At 36.8% G+C, this 15,064-nt stretch overlaps 1 protein-coding gene across 4 annotated transcripts in view; it reads left to right on the top strand.

The window, feature by feature from the left end:
* The window catches only part of DENND1A (DENN domain containing 1A), a 509,451-nt gene that overhangs the window by 123,023 nt on the left and 371,364 nt on the right, over positions 1–15,064 (top strand). For all 4 annotated transcript variants that reach the window (XM_047069226.1, XM_047069240.1, XM_047069220.1 and 1 more), the window contains exon 3: positions 8,276–8,319. In XM_047069226.1, coding sequence (XP_046925182.1) covers positions 8,276–8,319 — 44 coding nt within the window. The remainder of the gene's footprint in view (positions 1–8,275; positions 8,320–15,064) is intronic.

Raw genomic sequence — 15,064 nt, 5'->3', positions numbered from 1 at the left:
TGTTTCTTAACTGAATTTGTTCTTAGCCTCACTTCTCTTATTTATAAAACAGGGATACATGTACTTACCTGGCAGAGTTGTTGTTATGATTAATTAAGATAATAAAATAAACCATCTCTGGCAACAACTGGGATACATAGGCATTCAGTAAATGGTAGCTGGTAGGTAACATTGTAATTATTACTGCAAAAATGTTTAACGGAACTGTTTCTGAACCCCGGAATGCAAACTTAGAACGCAAAGAAATTAGCAGAAAGGTCCTTCCATTTATACAGAGATTCACCTCAGGGTTTCTGTAAATCTGGGAGAGTCCCTAGTGCATTTGATGTTTACAGATCATTAGCAAACAGATGCCAGGAGGCAAATAAACTGTAGCTTAAGGCTTTTCGAACCACTGACGATGAAGAGAAAAGCAGTTTCTGATAAAGTTATAACATCTCTAAGTACGTAGTGGCAGGCAATGGGAAAATTTTAATTGGGTTTATAAAAGTTTATTTCAGGAACACATGTACTTCCAATTTGAGGCATACCTATACATCTGTAGCCATCTAATTTATAGTGCTTGCTTATTTCTCCACTGGGGTTAATAATAAAACAACAACTAATATTTATTGTATGCTTACTTATATGCCAATGTGTCTTTAGGAAGGAAGCCTGTAGTGTTCAGAGGCTTGTTTTCAATGGGATGTTTTAAAATTGGCCTTTTATCCATTTAGAGAGGCGGGTATTTAAGGAGTGTGTTCTGTTTATTCTATTTTGCCAAAATATGTGTTGAGCAGTTGTAACAGGGCAGACCTTTTGCAGGAGACCAAGCTAAATAGAACACGGGCCCTGGCCTCACCAGATACTGACTCCCTGTCCCCTGGACTGTTCACAAGGGGGCCTGTGGTAGCACGAGATGAACCATGCATGGTCTGGTCCTAGATTCCACGTCTGGCTCTGTCACTTCTTCCCTGAAGCTTTTCCTGTCCTTGTGAAAATTGGGTTCGATGCCCTTCTTCTAATCCTGGCACAGCACTTGGCAAGCTCTGTGGTTATTGTTTAATTCTGCGGATTTTCCGCTAGGGTTACACTGTAGACTCCTTGAGAGAGCAAGGACTGGCCCCTTCCTCATCTGGGCCAGTCACTTCTGCATATTTATGCCGTGAATAAATACTGATTTTCTAATTTTGGACAAATGGTAACCTATTGCTTTCTTTAACGATGATGCACTTATGATAGTCCTAATGTCATAGCTTTGTTATGAAGATAAAATTAGAAATTTTATTTTAAATTCCTATCACAGAGCCTGGCACATAGTGGGTACATGGTCAGTCGTTGTATTTGAATAACTGATGAAGTTCTCTCTTCCCCCCTGGATCTGATAGAGGTGTTTTATCTATTTGTGAAAAGACTGTATGCAGTGATGTTACATTTCTAGTACACAAAGGACACAGCTTCATTTAGGTTGAGTCTGAAATAGTTATTCACATTGGAATAAAAGTCGGACACTTATGGTACACATTCAAAAGAGGGGCTAAAACAAATCCTAACTTACAGGGAAGTTAAATGGAAACCTGGGATTTTAACCGTTAAAAAAAACAAAAAAGGACCTTCATCAATATGTATCAGTTTGATAGATTTTAGCAATTAGTTCCAAACTTAGAACTGATTTTTAAGAACCTAAATATTTAAATAACAATGAAAGTTGAAAACTAGGATGTTCAGCAGGCAAAAAAGAGAAGTATAAGTGCACATATTCTCTTGACTTTTTTCGTCTCTCCAGTACACCCCCTTTTTCCATTTTAAAGCTCCCTTTGGGGGGCGCCTAGGTGACTCAGTTGGTTAAGTGTCTGACTCTGGATTTCAGCTCAGGTCATGATCTCTCACAGTTTATCGGTTCGAGCCCCACATTGGGCTCTGTACTGACAGTGCAGAGCCTGCTTGGGATTCTCTGTCTCCCTCTCTCTCTGCTTCTCTGCCTTTCTCTCTTTCCATCTCTGTCTGTGTCTCTCTCTCTCACATACATACACACACACACACACAAACATTAAAAAAAAATAAAGCCCCCTCTGGAATTCGACTTGTGTTTGATTTTGGGGTTCATGTGGCATAAGTTTGAGAATCAGGTTTTCCTAGACCTTTTGTGGATGGAATTAATTATGAAAAATATTTCAAATGATTGGTAAGTAGCGGCATTTGCTAGTCAAAAATCTATCACCCTTCCCTAGAAAGAGAGATGAAACTCCCAAGATTTTACTGCGTAATGTCAGTGGACTTATTATTTGTAGAACAGTTGATGCATTTAGGACTTGCTGATTCACTTAATTGGTAACTGTACTACATTCATAAGTCCAACAACTGAAAACAATAGGTCAGTGTCTGCTGTTTATGCATAAATAGTCACATCAGAGCGGGATATGTCTGAAAGGCAGAATCTGTTAGTTTGAGGAGGAATCTGGCACGTGAATGGTTCCATTGCTTACCCTTCTGAGGTGGGTCGTGCTCTCCTTCCCTGAATAATGTTGTTTGGGTTTTTGTTGTAGGTGTAGACGGTGACCTGTTCTTGTGTTATCAAGCTGGCTGCTGTTAAGTAGTATTTGAATGTGTTTTAAATGCCAGTGTTGAGGGAAAAGGCTAGACTGGATACATAGTTTTAAAACCAGTGATGACTCAAAGTTTTCTGTTTCACCGCCTTTATGTTTTAGAGCAAAAAGTTAAAACCTACATAATTTTTGTTTAAGAAATTCCACTTTTACATGGAAACCAAATGTTCATTTAAAGGACTTTGAAATGCCTTTTTATAATAGTGAATTATATTCCTTTGTAATTTCAGGGTAAAACCTGCATTTTGAAATCAATAATTTTTTGAGAAGAAGTAATTTTTAATTTAAAAACATTTTTAAAGGAAAGACAACATAAATTATTTTGTTCCACTGTTAAGAAGAAAGAAATCATGTTGATGTTTTTTTTTAACTATGTACAACATTTGTAATATTCCTTTCAAAAATACATTATTTTTAATAAGTAAATTTTAACTATGTTAAGTGGAATAGTTTAGTAGAATAATTGTATTTAGTTAAAATGCTATACTAATGATTTAGGTATTTTGTAATATAAAGTAAGTGAAACTGACTCTTTATAACAGTAATGAGTTTAATAGGTAGTGTCCTTAAAGCTCTGTTTTAGTGCAGTCCAGTTTGCATTCATACTGTCCAGAAACTTTAATGCTACATTATACAAAAAAAAAAAAGAACTTTTCTTCATGAAGATTAAAAAAAAAAGTTTATTTCTGAGTGCGTTTTGGGGAAGATTGAGCTCGTCCTCAAAATATACGACTTCTCAGACTACTTTCTGAGACTGACCATTTTCAGTGTATAAAATTTGAAAATGTCATTAGGGAAAGAGCAGGGTAATGGACTATTTACCCGTTTGCAGCATATTCTCATCTTCTCATCTGGAAAATTAAATCTGATTACAGCTTGGATTAACATTTACGGTTGTGGGAGAGAGGAAGATGGTCCCTTAAACAACATGGAATTGAACAATGAGATTATATCGTTTATAGCTAATTTTAAAGGCTAGCTTTTGAAGGGAAGATTTTTATAATTGTAAGCTTTAATATGTTCACTGTTTTGTTTCTTACTGACTGAAATATCCTAGAGGTAATGACTGGATAAACTGAGAGGGCATTAAATGTAATGCTTTCTGCCTTGATGCCTACCATGTTAAAAGTGAAAGCAATGTAGATTCCCGTGTTAACGGCTACATTTGCAGTTTCTCTGAAATTTCCTAAAAGAGCTCCAGCTCTAGAAGATTGTGACATTTGGTTAGTGTGCCGTTGTTACACATTTCGTAGAAAAATGAAGTCAGTGTATTTTTCGATAGTCAGTTAAAGTGTCACGCCTTGACCCTTCAAATGGAGTCCTTGGTGTGACAGAGAAAAACAGGCAAATAACTTGGTAAGGTGTGAGTGTGTGCACACATACTGGTTCCTGATCTACAAATGAGCCCTCATACATAACCACAGTACTTTTATGAATTATTTTGCATTTCTGTTGTAAAAGATCTGTCTACCACGTTTTCTAGGAACTTGAAGCCTAAGGCAGAACTCAAGGTTTTGGAGCCTGTGTAAAATAATTTATAGCACCGTTCCAGCAAGTCTTGCCCAAACTCTTATTCTATTAATTAAACATCCTGTGGCAATCTGGTATATCTTAAAGATTTAAAGTATGTTATGGTAGAAGACTCGAAAACATGAACAATTGAGGTTGAAGAAAATTAACCTTTCTTTTAAAAAAAAATCAAGACATATTTGTTCTGAGACTCCCCCCCCCCCCCCCCCCCCCCCCCCGCCGCTGTGAAGACATAGCCTCTTAAGCATGGTCATGTTCGGTGCCTGAATCAGATCGTGCTGTTGGGATTCCCGTGCTGTGAAATGTCCTAAGTATGGAAATGCTTCTGGTGGCTTCCAGTGGAAGTGGTGCCCATGTGTCTTTGTGGAGACCTCCTCTTGCAGGGCCACGGTGCTGGAAGCAGGGAGTAGCCCATCACATGGACATAATGCAAAGCCTTGTCCCAGAGCCAGCTGCCTCTTTGAGGTGTATGTAGTTAAGAGATGTATGGACTCTACCATACCATGCGTCTTGTGGGGAGATATTTTTAATATATTTTTTGTCAAAAAGTATTTTCCTGAGAGATGATGAAATTAGTTTTTAATTTTGTTAAGAATCAGCCACTTAAATCTGGAGAAAGTTGCCGAGAGAGAAGGAAAAGGAATGTTCTTAATTTTCCTTCAGGGGGACAATTCTTAGAGAAAAAGCTTGACATATGCCCATGCTTCTCTTCTTACTGCCAATTGCCTAAGCAAATTGTTGCTTTTTTCCTTGGTAGTTCTCTGATCTGCAGATTTTTGTGTTGAAAGTTAGCTGTTTGGTGACACTGCATTTGGCGGTGAGGGTATGAATGTGAGAAGGTGTTTTGGAACATTAGCAATTACAGTATTGGATGGTGGATAAAGAAATAGATATATAAATATTAGACCGATGCACAGTTTTCCAGTGTATGTTATTTTCCATATAAAGATATAGAACATTTCATAAAATGTTCCCAGACCATTTAAAACTCAAAGAAATGCAGCTGATGCAATGAAATACATAGAGTCCTTGTAAAAACATACAGACACGCAAGTGGATTGCTGCCAGACAGAAAATTTAAAGGCGGTTTGCTTAACTGCAGGGTGCTACGTTTTGCACAATGTGCCATGCTGAAACTGTTAGTAAGGCGGGTGTTGTGTTGCTTGAGAAAAGCAGATTGTATTTGGACCTTTTAAACTCAGATGTTTCCAATGTCGATATTTTGGTGACATTATGGCATTATGATCGACTCAATGTGAAAAAAGAGGATTTCACTCTACTGTGCAAAATAGACATTTTAAGGAAACTCAAATCAATTATTTTCGTCTTTTTTTGTTAATTTTTACAAAATTCCTTTCATAGTGTTTTATCAGATCGGATCTTTAGCTAATTGAATGGGACTTAGTAGGTTGGGCTTTGGGTTTTAAAAAGCATTGCCCTCCCTATCTGCCCCCATTCCGCTTTAAAAAAAATATTGCTTTAGAGAATGTTAAGAACCCATGAAGTTTGCTTTTGTGACCGTCAAGGCCCTAAAGGAAAGCACAAGCTTTATGCTTGGATCGTAGTAAATAATAATCCATGTATTCTCTTGGAACGTGATTCTGTAAAACTCTGGGCATCTCACTTTGGGGTTAGTCTGAGGACAGTTGAAGGAATTTGATGATGATGGTGATTATGCCTACCACTGAGGCAGTGTTGAGGATGGCATGATTTGAATGAGTTCCATCTTGGCATTCCATGGTCATCTTTACCGTTAGTATATTAAAATAAGTTGTTTTCTTTTTATCCATGCTTTCTTCTCGTTTTAAAGTTCTAGACTGCATATATGAATAAAATACATTTTCTAATTATTAATGTAGTTTCTTATTAACGTAGTTGACCAAGGATGTAAGAACCTTCCTTCTCCCACCCATGAGTAGGAAACTTATTTTTTAACTTGAAGAATAGATCACAAATTTTGGTTTTTGACATTTATCCCCTCAGAGAATGGTGATAAAAAGATAAGTCTTTGTGTTTTTTGCCATCTTTATTTCATGAGTATTTTTGTGGTTCCTGAGAAGCATCAACTACTGCAAGAAAGAGGACATGATATTAAAGATGTATATGTGAGTCATTTCTATATGAGGTTTTCTGGTTAAAGAGTGTTAATCACATGACAGTTGGAAGAAAAAGAAGCCTTAGATTATTTTGTGGCTTTCTGAACTTGTTTTTCACCATTTCCCTCAGTGGCTTGCTTACAAGTGCATTTTTGTTTCAGTCTTGGGCGCAAATTTTAAATCCTAATATGCCAGTTTTTTTCTGCACCAGGGTGACGTACGTATGTTTTAGGAATTGGAACCACTGCCTCTTACGGAGGCTCTCCCCACCCCCACCCCAGCAGCACACTTTGAGAGGTTTGATGGGCCTCTGGCTGTATCTTTGCATCCTGCTGACTAATTCTTCCCTGTAGACCTAGTGCTGCTCAGCCCACACCGTTAGCGCCCTCTGGCCTCCTGTCCCACGAGGGCCAAGTTCTTGAGTGATTTCAGCCCTTCCGGCCAGAGAGAAGCAACAGCTTCTTCCTCAGGCTTACTGGGGCAGCCGTGCACAGTACCTCAGAGGGGGGTCACTCCAGAATTCTGCTGGTCACAGTCTACACGGGTCCTTTGTCCTATCTACTACTTGCAGATGAAGGTTAAGAAGGAAATTGGTCCCCAGTTTGTAAGTCAACCAGAAGATCCTTCAAGAAGAGTTGAAATGGTCTACAAATAGTTTCAGCTTTTTTGCGTCACCCATTGGTGGAAGCTTTGTTTTTTTGGTATGCCTTTTGGAATATTCCTGCTTTTGTTACTAGTCTTGGGTTTTGAAAAAATAACATCCATTGACTTGAATGACTTGAAAACTGGTATTTCTAGGGTTTAAATGTAGTATGTGAATAGGCTCTTTGTTTTCTCCCTTTTTGATTCTTTGCTGCAGAAAGGTTCTTGGCTGCATTGTTGTGTTGTGATTTGGAGGGTTTTAACTTTTAATGTGGATTCACTCATCGAGAAGTAAATTGATGTTTTAAAAGGTAGTTATGAAAAAAAAAAGATAGCTATGAAAACCGAGTAGTGTATTTTGTGATCAGTGTGCGAGGGGACCCTCAAATATTATGCTTTTCCACAAGCCTTTGCACTGATATGTGATTTCTCAAATATGTAATAATATTATCACTCCCCCATAATGTGTCTCTGAGGAACCAAGTCTTACTCTTATTAGAAAAGATTGAATGTTTTCCTAATCAATAGCAAATGGAGTGCTAATAGCTTTTAATTAGTACACTTCTGTATTGACTTACAGACGATGGCATTGGATTATCCTGCAATTATGATTGAGGAATCAAGTGAACCCTTTGGTAATTCCATTTTAAACAGATGGTCATAAAAGGTGTTTTCACCTATGTATTTTTATAGTTTCTATGCAAGTCTTGTTATGTTCAGTAGAACATAATATCTCATTTCATGATATTTTGTCTGCACTGCCAAGCCAAAAGTCTATTGTTTGGTTCTGTTTTGAAGAAAACTTCATCTGGTTTTATCTGTATTTTCAAGAGTTCATGAGTGTTTTGCTAAGGGTATATTTTATTTTGAAAAGCAAAGAGTTTTGCATTTGTTCCTTGAAAGAATTCTTCTCTTACTCCCCCCACCCCCGCCAACACACACACACACACACACACACACACTCACACTCACACTCACACTCACACTCACACTCACACTCACACTCACACACGCATGCAATCTGAAACTGGTGTTTAAGGTGGTTTATCAAGCCCACATCTGTAACTGTGAAAAGGAGGCTTCTGATTAGAGAAAAAAAAGTCAAGCCAGGTTTAAGACTCATTTTCTTTGGAAAAATATATTGAGTGCAATTTGCAGCGGGCAAGATTTTTGCATTAGGTAATAGTCTAAAGTTAACAGTAGCATCAGGTCTTCAGAATTTTTCTTTTTTATATTTCTGGAGGAGGGTAATGGGAGTGCCTTGCCGAGTCCGTCCTTGTGCTCATCAACATAGCAGCCTCAGCTGCCCCCCTTGGATCCCCTGCCAGGGCTGCTATCATCTTCTGATCAAATATTAATGTGTGATCCTCTGCTTGCTCACTAATCCAAAGCCAATTAATATTATCTGTCAATTATTTACAGATCCTGAGGTGCAGAGGCAATTCCCGGAGGACTACAGTGACCAGGTTCGGAATGCGTAATTAATTTTTTACATGACAAAATTTATTTCAGAGTTGTTCAACATATTATTACTGTTCTTTTTACTGAAAGAGATAAATGAATTTTTAGAGGGAAGAGAAATAGCAATTAGGAACCCAAGACAAAAAGTAAAAACAGATGAGGTATCGGATTGAAAATCTTGGTGCTAGATTTGGGGTGTTAACCTTCAGGAACAAATGCACAAAAAGTAAGGAAGAAAAATCTATCACAAATTTTTACTTTTTACGTTGAGGTATGCTGTAGTCTGCAGTTCGTTAGGAAATCCTTTTTGGGCTGCCTGTGAACTTTTATTTATTTATTTATTTATTTATTTAAATGCTATTTAAGCAGTCAAGAACCAGCATAACAAAAAAAGAGAGGATGTGGAGGGAAGTTTATAACATTTCCTGGAATTTGAAATAGATTATGAAGCTGTGTGTTATGGTAGTACTCCAAGAAGAAGATATGCATTCAGGAACGGTGAGGTTAGTTCTAATGATGGTAGTGAAAGTTGAGGTTGGTTGGTTGGCCCTGCCATCTCGAATTTCCTGTATCCCGCAAGCATGGAGTGAAGTGAAAGGAAATATTTTAGTCACAGAATAGCGCTGAAGTTGTGATGTTGCTCTACTCTTGATAATTAGATCCGGGTTATACATTCTGGATTCCAGTGTCTATCTTAAGAAATATTAGAGATGTTTTATAGCTCTTTGGGGGGCATCTTACATTTTTAGTTCAAATAAGCAATTTGGGATGCTTTTTAAAGCCATTTCAAGATAGAAGCATCCTTGATTACACTGAGTAAAACAATTATAAGGTCTTTCACATGTAGAATATTGTACACAATAAAAACATGTTTCTGAAGTACCTCCATTGAATTTTGTCTATTAAAAAATGTCCTTGAATGAGGATAAGTACAATGGAATAGAAATATCCAGTACATAGTTGTAACACCTTTGCAATGTGGCCTGTTATATAGAGGGCAAGGTATCTGAGACATCTTTATGAATACAGGGGACATAATGTGACCAGGAATATAACTGGATAATCAGTATAATGAGATGCTTTGTAATGAGATTTTATTGTACAAGAACCCAGGAGAACTGGTATGGTTTGCTTTGTGTGTGATCTCAAGACTCTTGAATGAGATTTTAAAAATACTAATCTTCTCTAACCCTTGCTTCGTCTTCCAACAGGAGAGTTACATTTTTATCTTGCCTTAAATTGCTGTGTGATTGATTGAACCCATTGGATTTAAACTACACAATCCAAAGATTATAAGACCTCATTATTAATAATTTTTTTCATCAGTGTCTAAAGAGTGAAAAATCTCAAAGTGTGGTTCTGAATAGACTTGAGTCCATAGCTCTTAAGAAAATCATTATTCTAAAATCTTTTGTCTAGGTAAATAACCTTTGTGGTCCCAGGTTCTGAATTAGCCAACAAGAGAGAATTTTGTGGGACAAACCTGAAAATAACATGGTTAACATCTGCATCTATTCCTTTAAACATAGTTTCTTGCTGTATCTGAAACTTTTTGACCAGAATGACTATTTCCTCTTTTTGGTGTAACTTTTAAAAATCACATGGGTAGTATGTTCATGACAAAATACTTAGGAAATATGGATAAATCAGCAATAAGTTTAAAAAAGAATGAAAAGAAAGCAAACGTAATTCATCTATAGTTTTTACTCAGAGATAACCACTATGACAATTTGGTATTTACCTTCCCATGTTTGTTTTTCTGAGTATATGTTTGTATGTTTGGGAGGCACATATGTGTATATACACATATGTATGTACAGTCCCCATATATATAATATGTGTGTGTATATAGAGAAATACTCTTCTGTTGCATGTGAAACTCAGTTTAGAGATTAAATATTATGTTATGAACTTAGTTCCCTTTACTTTGGTTAATGGATGTTATCACAAGTATTTCATATGTTGAAGTTGGAATAATTTAAAATTACGGTAAGAACCTAAAAAAATGATGATTTTCAGCTGTTTTAAAGTATTCACAGGATAGTTACTTGTTTTCTTTGTTTAGATCTGTTAACATAATGTTAAAATTTGGAGGACGGTACTCATGGGCTAGATGCAGACTTAGGAGAGTCTTATTTAACATTTCTTCCAACTCGGCATACATGGTTTCCCTTCCTTATCACATATAACTCAAGAACGAAGGGTGAATGAAAGGTCTGCTTTGCTTTTGGGGAAGTTACCTCCACGTTCCCTGAAATTGATTTGACAGTTGATTGGATGGTCAAAGGAATGAGACCTGCATGTTTCTTATTTACCTTTTTATCAGTTGGGTGCCAATCTTCTATTTTTTCCTCCTCTTCTCAGCATTTTTTGGATTAAACCAAATTATCTTTCCCTTTGGTGTGCTATATTAAAGGGTTCTTAGAAATGTTTTATTCCATAGAAACCTTAAATGCTGAATATGTGCTTGATCTAGACAACATTTCTAGTATTAAAACATTTATGATGTAATCTGTAAGGAATATGGGAGCTAATTCACCACAAAGCATAGTGCTTGTTACTACATACGCACGCACACAAAATTCCCTCCTCCAGTTTTCCTCCTCATTCGCCTAACCTACCAGTGCTTGTTTTTACATATAGTGTATTTCCCATGTACCAGCACACTTGATCAGAGACACTTGCTGCTGCTAGATGTTTTATTCTGTGTGTTCTTTGTACCTTACAGTAAAAGAATCTGTCACAAATTATTGTGGCTCACTGCTTTAGAAACTGAGAAAAAAGGGAGGTTAGATTGACATCTGTGACTGAATAATGATGACCAGCCTTTTGGCTCTCCTTGAGCCACAAAGCTAGCACTGCCTTTAGAGTGGAAAAAGAAGTAAGAAGAAAGGGGAGGGATAAAAGAGAGTTACAAATCTGTGGTCCCGGAGATGTATTACTGTTGGGCCAGTTGTCTGCGTGGTATGATAATCCATTTTGATCTTCTCTGTCTTAATTGTCTGCTAAAGACAAATGGGCAGTAAAAGTTCATCAGTTTCATCTTTTTGCTTCTCGTTTAGAAGCAGAATAAATGATCCATCACTACAGAAGTAGCCTTTCTTTCTGACACGGAAGTAATGCAGACCCAACACGTTTTATTAAAATGTTTTCCCCTCATTATTTCGCTCCTCTCAGCTCTGATAGATCTTACTGTTTCATAAAAAATGTAATCTGAAATGTAAATAAGGGTCTCGATTCAGAAAGAAGAAGTAATGAGCAGCCTGAGCCACATCTTAGGACTCTTGATTGTAATTACTGACAAAGTGATTTCTCTGTGCCCCATTTTTTTTTCTTCCTTAAGTTGTCTGTGACACCCTCAGACCACAACGACATCTATGGTTTAAAACCATTAAATCACTGTAGCACTCAATATTTCATTTAAAATCTGGTAAGCCTGCTATCTTGAAACCTGAAAGTATAGGCTTTGTTAATTCCGGAAAGACATGCAATTCCTGTATTTTTGAAAATAGAGGAACAAACCAAAAAGGCAAAAGCAAGGGCTTCTCAGAGTTCACATTATTTATTCATCTGCTTTTGTTTAATGCTTAGCTGGTTTAAGTACTAAAACATCAACATTGATAGGATCCTGACTTGAATCCTGCATTTAAAAAAATAAATCTTGTAACAACGTATTTAAGAAATTTAAAAAATTGTGTCCCTAAGCGTAATATGAAGTAGTCTAAATTTTTTTTGGTGGGGGGGCGAGTGGTGTTAAGATTCCGAAATCACGGATATGATTTTTTGGTTACTTTGGTTTTGGTAGCTTAAACCACATTCTTTTCAATCTCTCACTCCAGGTTTAGATAATGAAGTTCTTAATAAAGCCTGGACCATAGAAAAATTTGTTAAAAAAGACCAGAATCGCAATAAGATTATTTTTCCTTTCTAGAAATGGTTCTCAAAGATATCAGCATGTCAATCTAGCATTAAAAATAAAATACAAAACATGAATACCTTTTTTTGTTGGAAACAGCCTGTAGTTAATTAAGTAGATTTATAATTATTCTGTTTACTGTATTCATTCATAATTATGGAAATAATTGGTAAAACTTCATTCATTGTGATTAGTGTAGTTTTAATGAATACTAATTGAATTAAGGGAGGAAAGGATAGTTAACATGTTAGCAAATTATGGTCAACCATTCTCATCAAAATCCCATCTTTGGTTTCAAAACATTATATGCTTTTCTAGATTAAAAAGGGCCTTTAGTAATTATAACATGTACTATGGGATAATTTGGAGTAAAGCTATGGTAACCTATCAGAAGATTTCCATAAATAGCCTTGTAATATGTCAAGGGTAATAGGCATTACACATACCATTTTAAAACATGTTAGTTATAATACGATTACCTCTTGTCCTAAAACATGAAGAATTAATAATTTGTTCTCACAGTTGCACTTTTTACAGCCTGTTTGTTCCAAGAGTAGTGCTTAGAGGGGGTGTGCGAGAAGTTGCTTCTCCAGTGTGCTCATCTATATTTTGGTGAAATATAGCCAGTGTCTTAGAGGTTTTTGAATAGAGGTCTGAGCACCCTTACTCACCCTATTTATATAGTTCGCTGTTTAGAGTTGCAGGTAATTTTTCTTTCCACTGGCACTGAAACAGAGGTTATAATGAAACCAACAATCTTTATGCATTTATAGAAACTATAAAAATTTTATGGAAATCTTTATATAGAAACTAACAGTGTTTCTTGTACAAGCTCTATAAGCAATGTAGAAACATGGGACACTGGGAAAAATAAAAAGGTACCCTTTCTTTTATGGTTTTATATGGTCTGTGTGATTTTAAAATTTCACTATAGGCAGTTAAGCAAATTATAAAAACATACATCACCTATATACTAAAAAGGAACAAAAATATGTTGCATAACTTAGGCTAATTGTGATGGAAATTGGCATTTGTGAGTTGCGTGTAATTGCTTAAATATGGAGTTTTCATCTGTTCATACTTCAGGTATGCTCTAAAGAAAACATTTTTTAAGCTCACAATTATTCATAGTGTAACCTATGTAAATGGTTTGGAAGATTCTGATTAGAAAGACAACAGAGATAATATTTACTCAAGACTTAAACTACCTGTATGTTGGTGATGGCCTCAGTTCTTTTGGTGAGCTCCTGTTTAAAAACTTTTGTGTTATTTTTTTTTCTAAATCTTGATAAGCCAGAGACTAAACATTTCTATTCAAAACTTGTTCATGCCCTGATTCATTGAAAGAATACAGATAGAGTAACAACATAATATATAATAATACAGAAAATTACAGATATAGTCCACAGCTCCTAAATTTTCTGTTACTGTGAAAGGAAGTCTCATACTGACATTATATAATATGACATACGTGTGTAATATTCACACAAGATTTAAAACAAATGACACAATTTGATTTTTCTCATTATTGTTAGGTGGAGAACCACACTGCTGTGCGCCTGGTTTGCATAAAATGTGACGTTGATTCCAGAAGGATTCTGCCAGTCTTTCTATAGTGACTTATCTAAGCTGTAGAATCTTCAAATTGGAATTGAGACTTTGGGCCTTGCTTTCACCAAACTCACAAAGAGTAGAATCAGACCTGGGTATATCCCATTTCTCTTGGAAACTTGAGCTTCCTTCCCCCACCCCCATTCTTCTCCAAGGTGTGGGTGCTGTCATACTTCCAATCTGCTCATATAATCTGCTCAGATATGATCCACTTTAAATGGTGAGGTCACGTTTGGTCCTGGAAACCATATACATGGGAACAGAATATATTGATTCATTTGAATCTCAGCCAAAGGGTCAAATAGATCACACTTTAAAATGGCTCTAACAGGGGCACCTGGGTGGCTCAGTCGGTTAAGCATCCAACTTCGGCTCAGGTCATGATCTTGCAGTCTGTGAGTTGGAGCCCTGGTCAGGCTCTGTGCTGACAGCTCAGAGCCTGGAGCCCATTTCAGATTCTGTGTCTCCCTCTCTCTCTGACCCTCCCCTGTTCATTTTCTGATTCTGGCTGCATTTTCTGATTTTTTTCCCCCTTGTGCCTTTGATGGCAGAAACTGGGAGACTAGATTTGATTTTATGCATTAATTGAATGAGAGATTGATAAGTGTAGTGTTTGCACACTGTGAGCCAGATACCGTATCAGGTAAAGAAGAGAGAAGTAGTAGATTCCATCCTTCCCCTGAAGGACCTTAGTGTCTAGTAGGCTACAGGGGTAATGGGGTCTAGTAGGGGTCTAGACCTTACGGTCTAGTAGGCTACAGGGGTTGTTTTGTTGGACTGTTAGAACAATGGCATGACCAGAAATTGGGGATGTCTCTGAAAACTAGGACCTTTGGGTAGGGATGCCACCGTGTAATCACATTCCTCCAATTTCTTGTCCTTTGTGTTATGACGCTGTAGAAGGTAATAAAGTTAATCAGAGTAGTACAGAGAAACCCAAGTGGAAAGTCCTGAAGCTGCCCTTAAAGATCATCTTTTAAGTTTGTTTTAGATGTGTGCTTTTTCCAAGAGTCACTGTTGATTTATGGATTTTTCCACCTCTTGCTCAAAAAGGTCCGTTTCCATATTTCTTAGTAACTTGGCAGTCTGGGACTGTAGATGGAAACATAATTTTCTCATCCACAGATATAAACTCTCAATCTCTTTAGACCCTAGGAGGTGATTGTTTAGCATAATAGCAACAGAGCACCCCGCTGAAGCAGCTTTCTTCAAGTAGTGCGTCA

Source organism: Lynx rufus, unplaced genomic scaffold (assembly GCF_022079265.1).
Source record: "Lynx rufus isolate CCGP_SWC_20201006 ecotype Redwood Valley unplaced genomic scaffold, mLynRuf1.p SCAF_10, whole genome shotgun sequence".
In the NCBI taxonomy this organism is placed as follows: domain Eukaryota; kingdom Metazoa; phylum Chordata; class Mammalia; order Carnivora; family Felidae; genus Lynx; species Lynx rufus.
The sequence above is the reverse complement of the archived record's forward strand: the minus strand, read 5'-3'. Positions and strand labels throughout refer to the sequence as shown.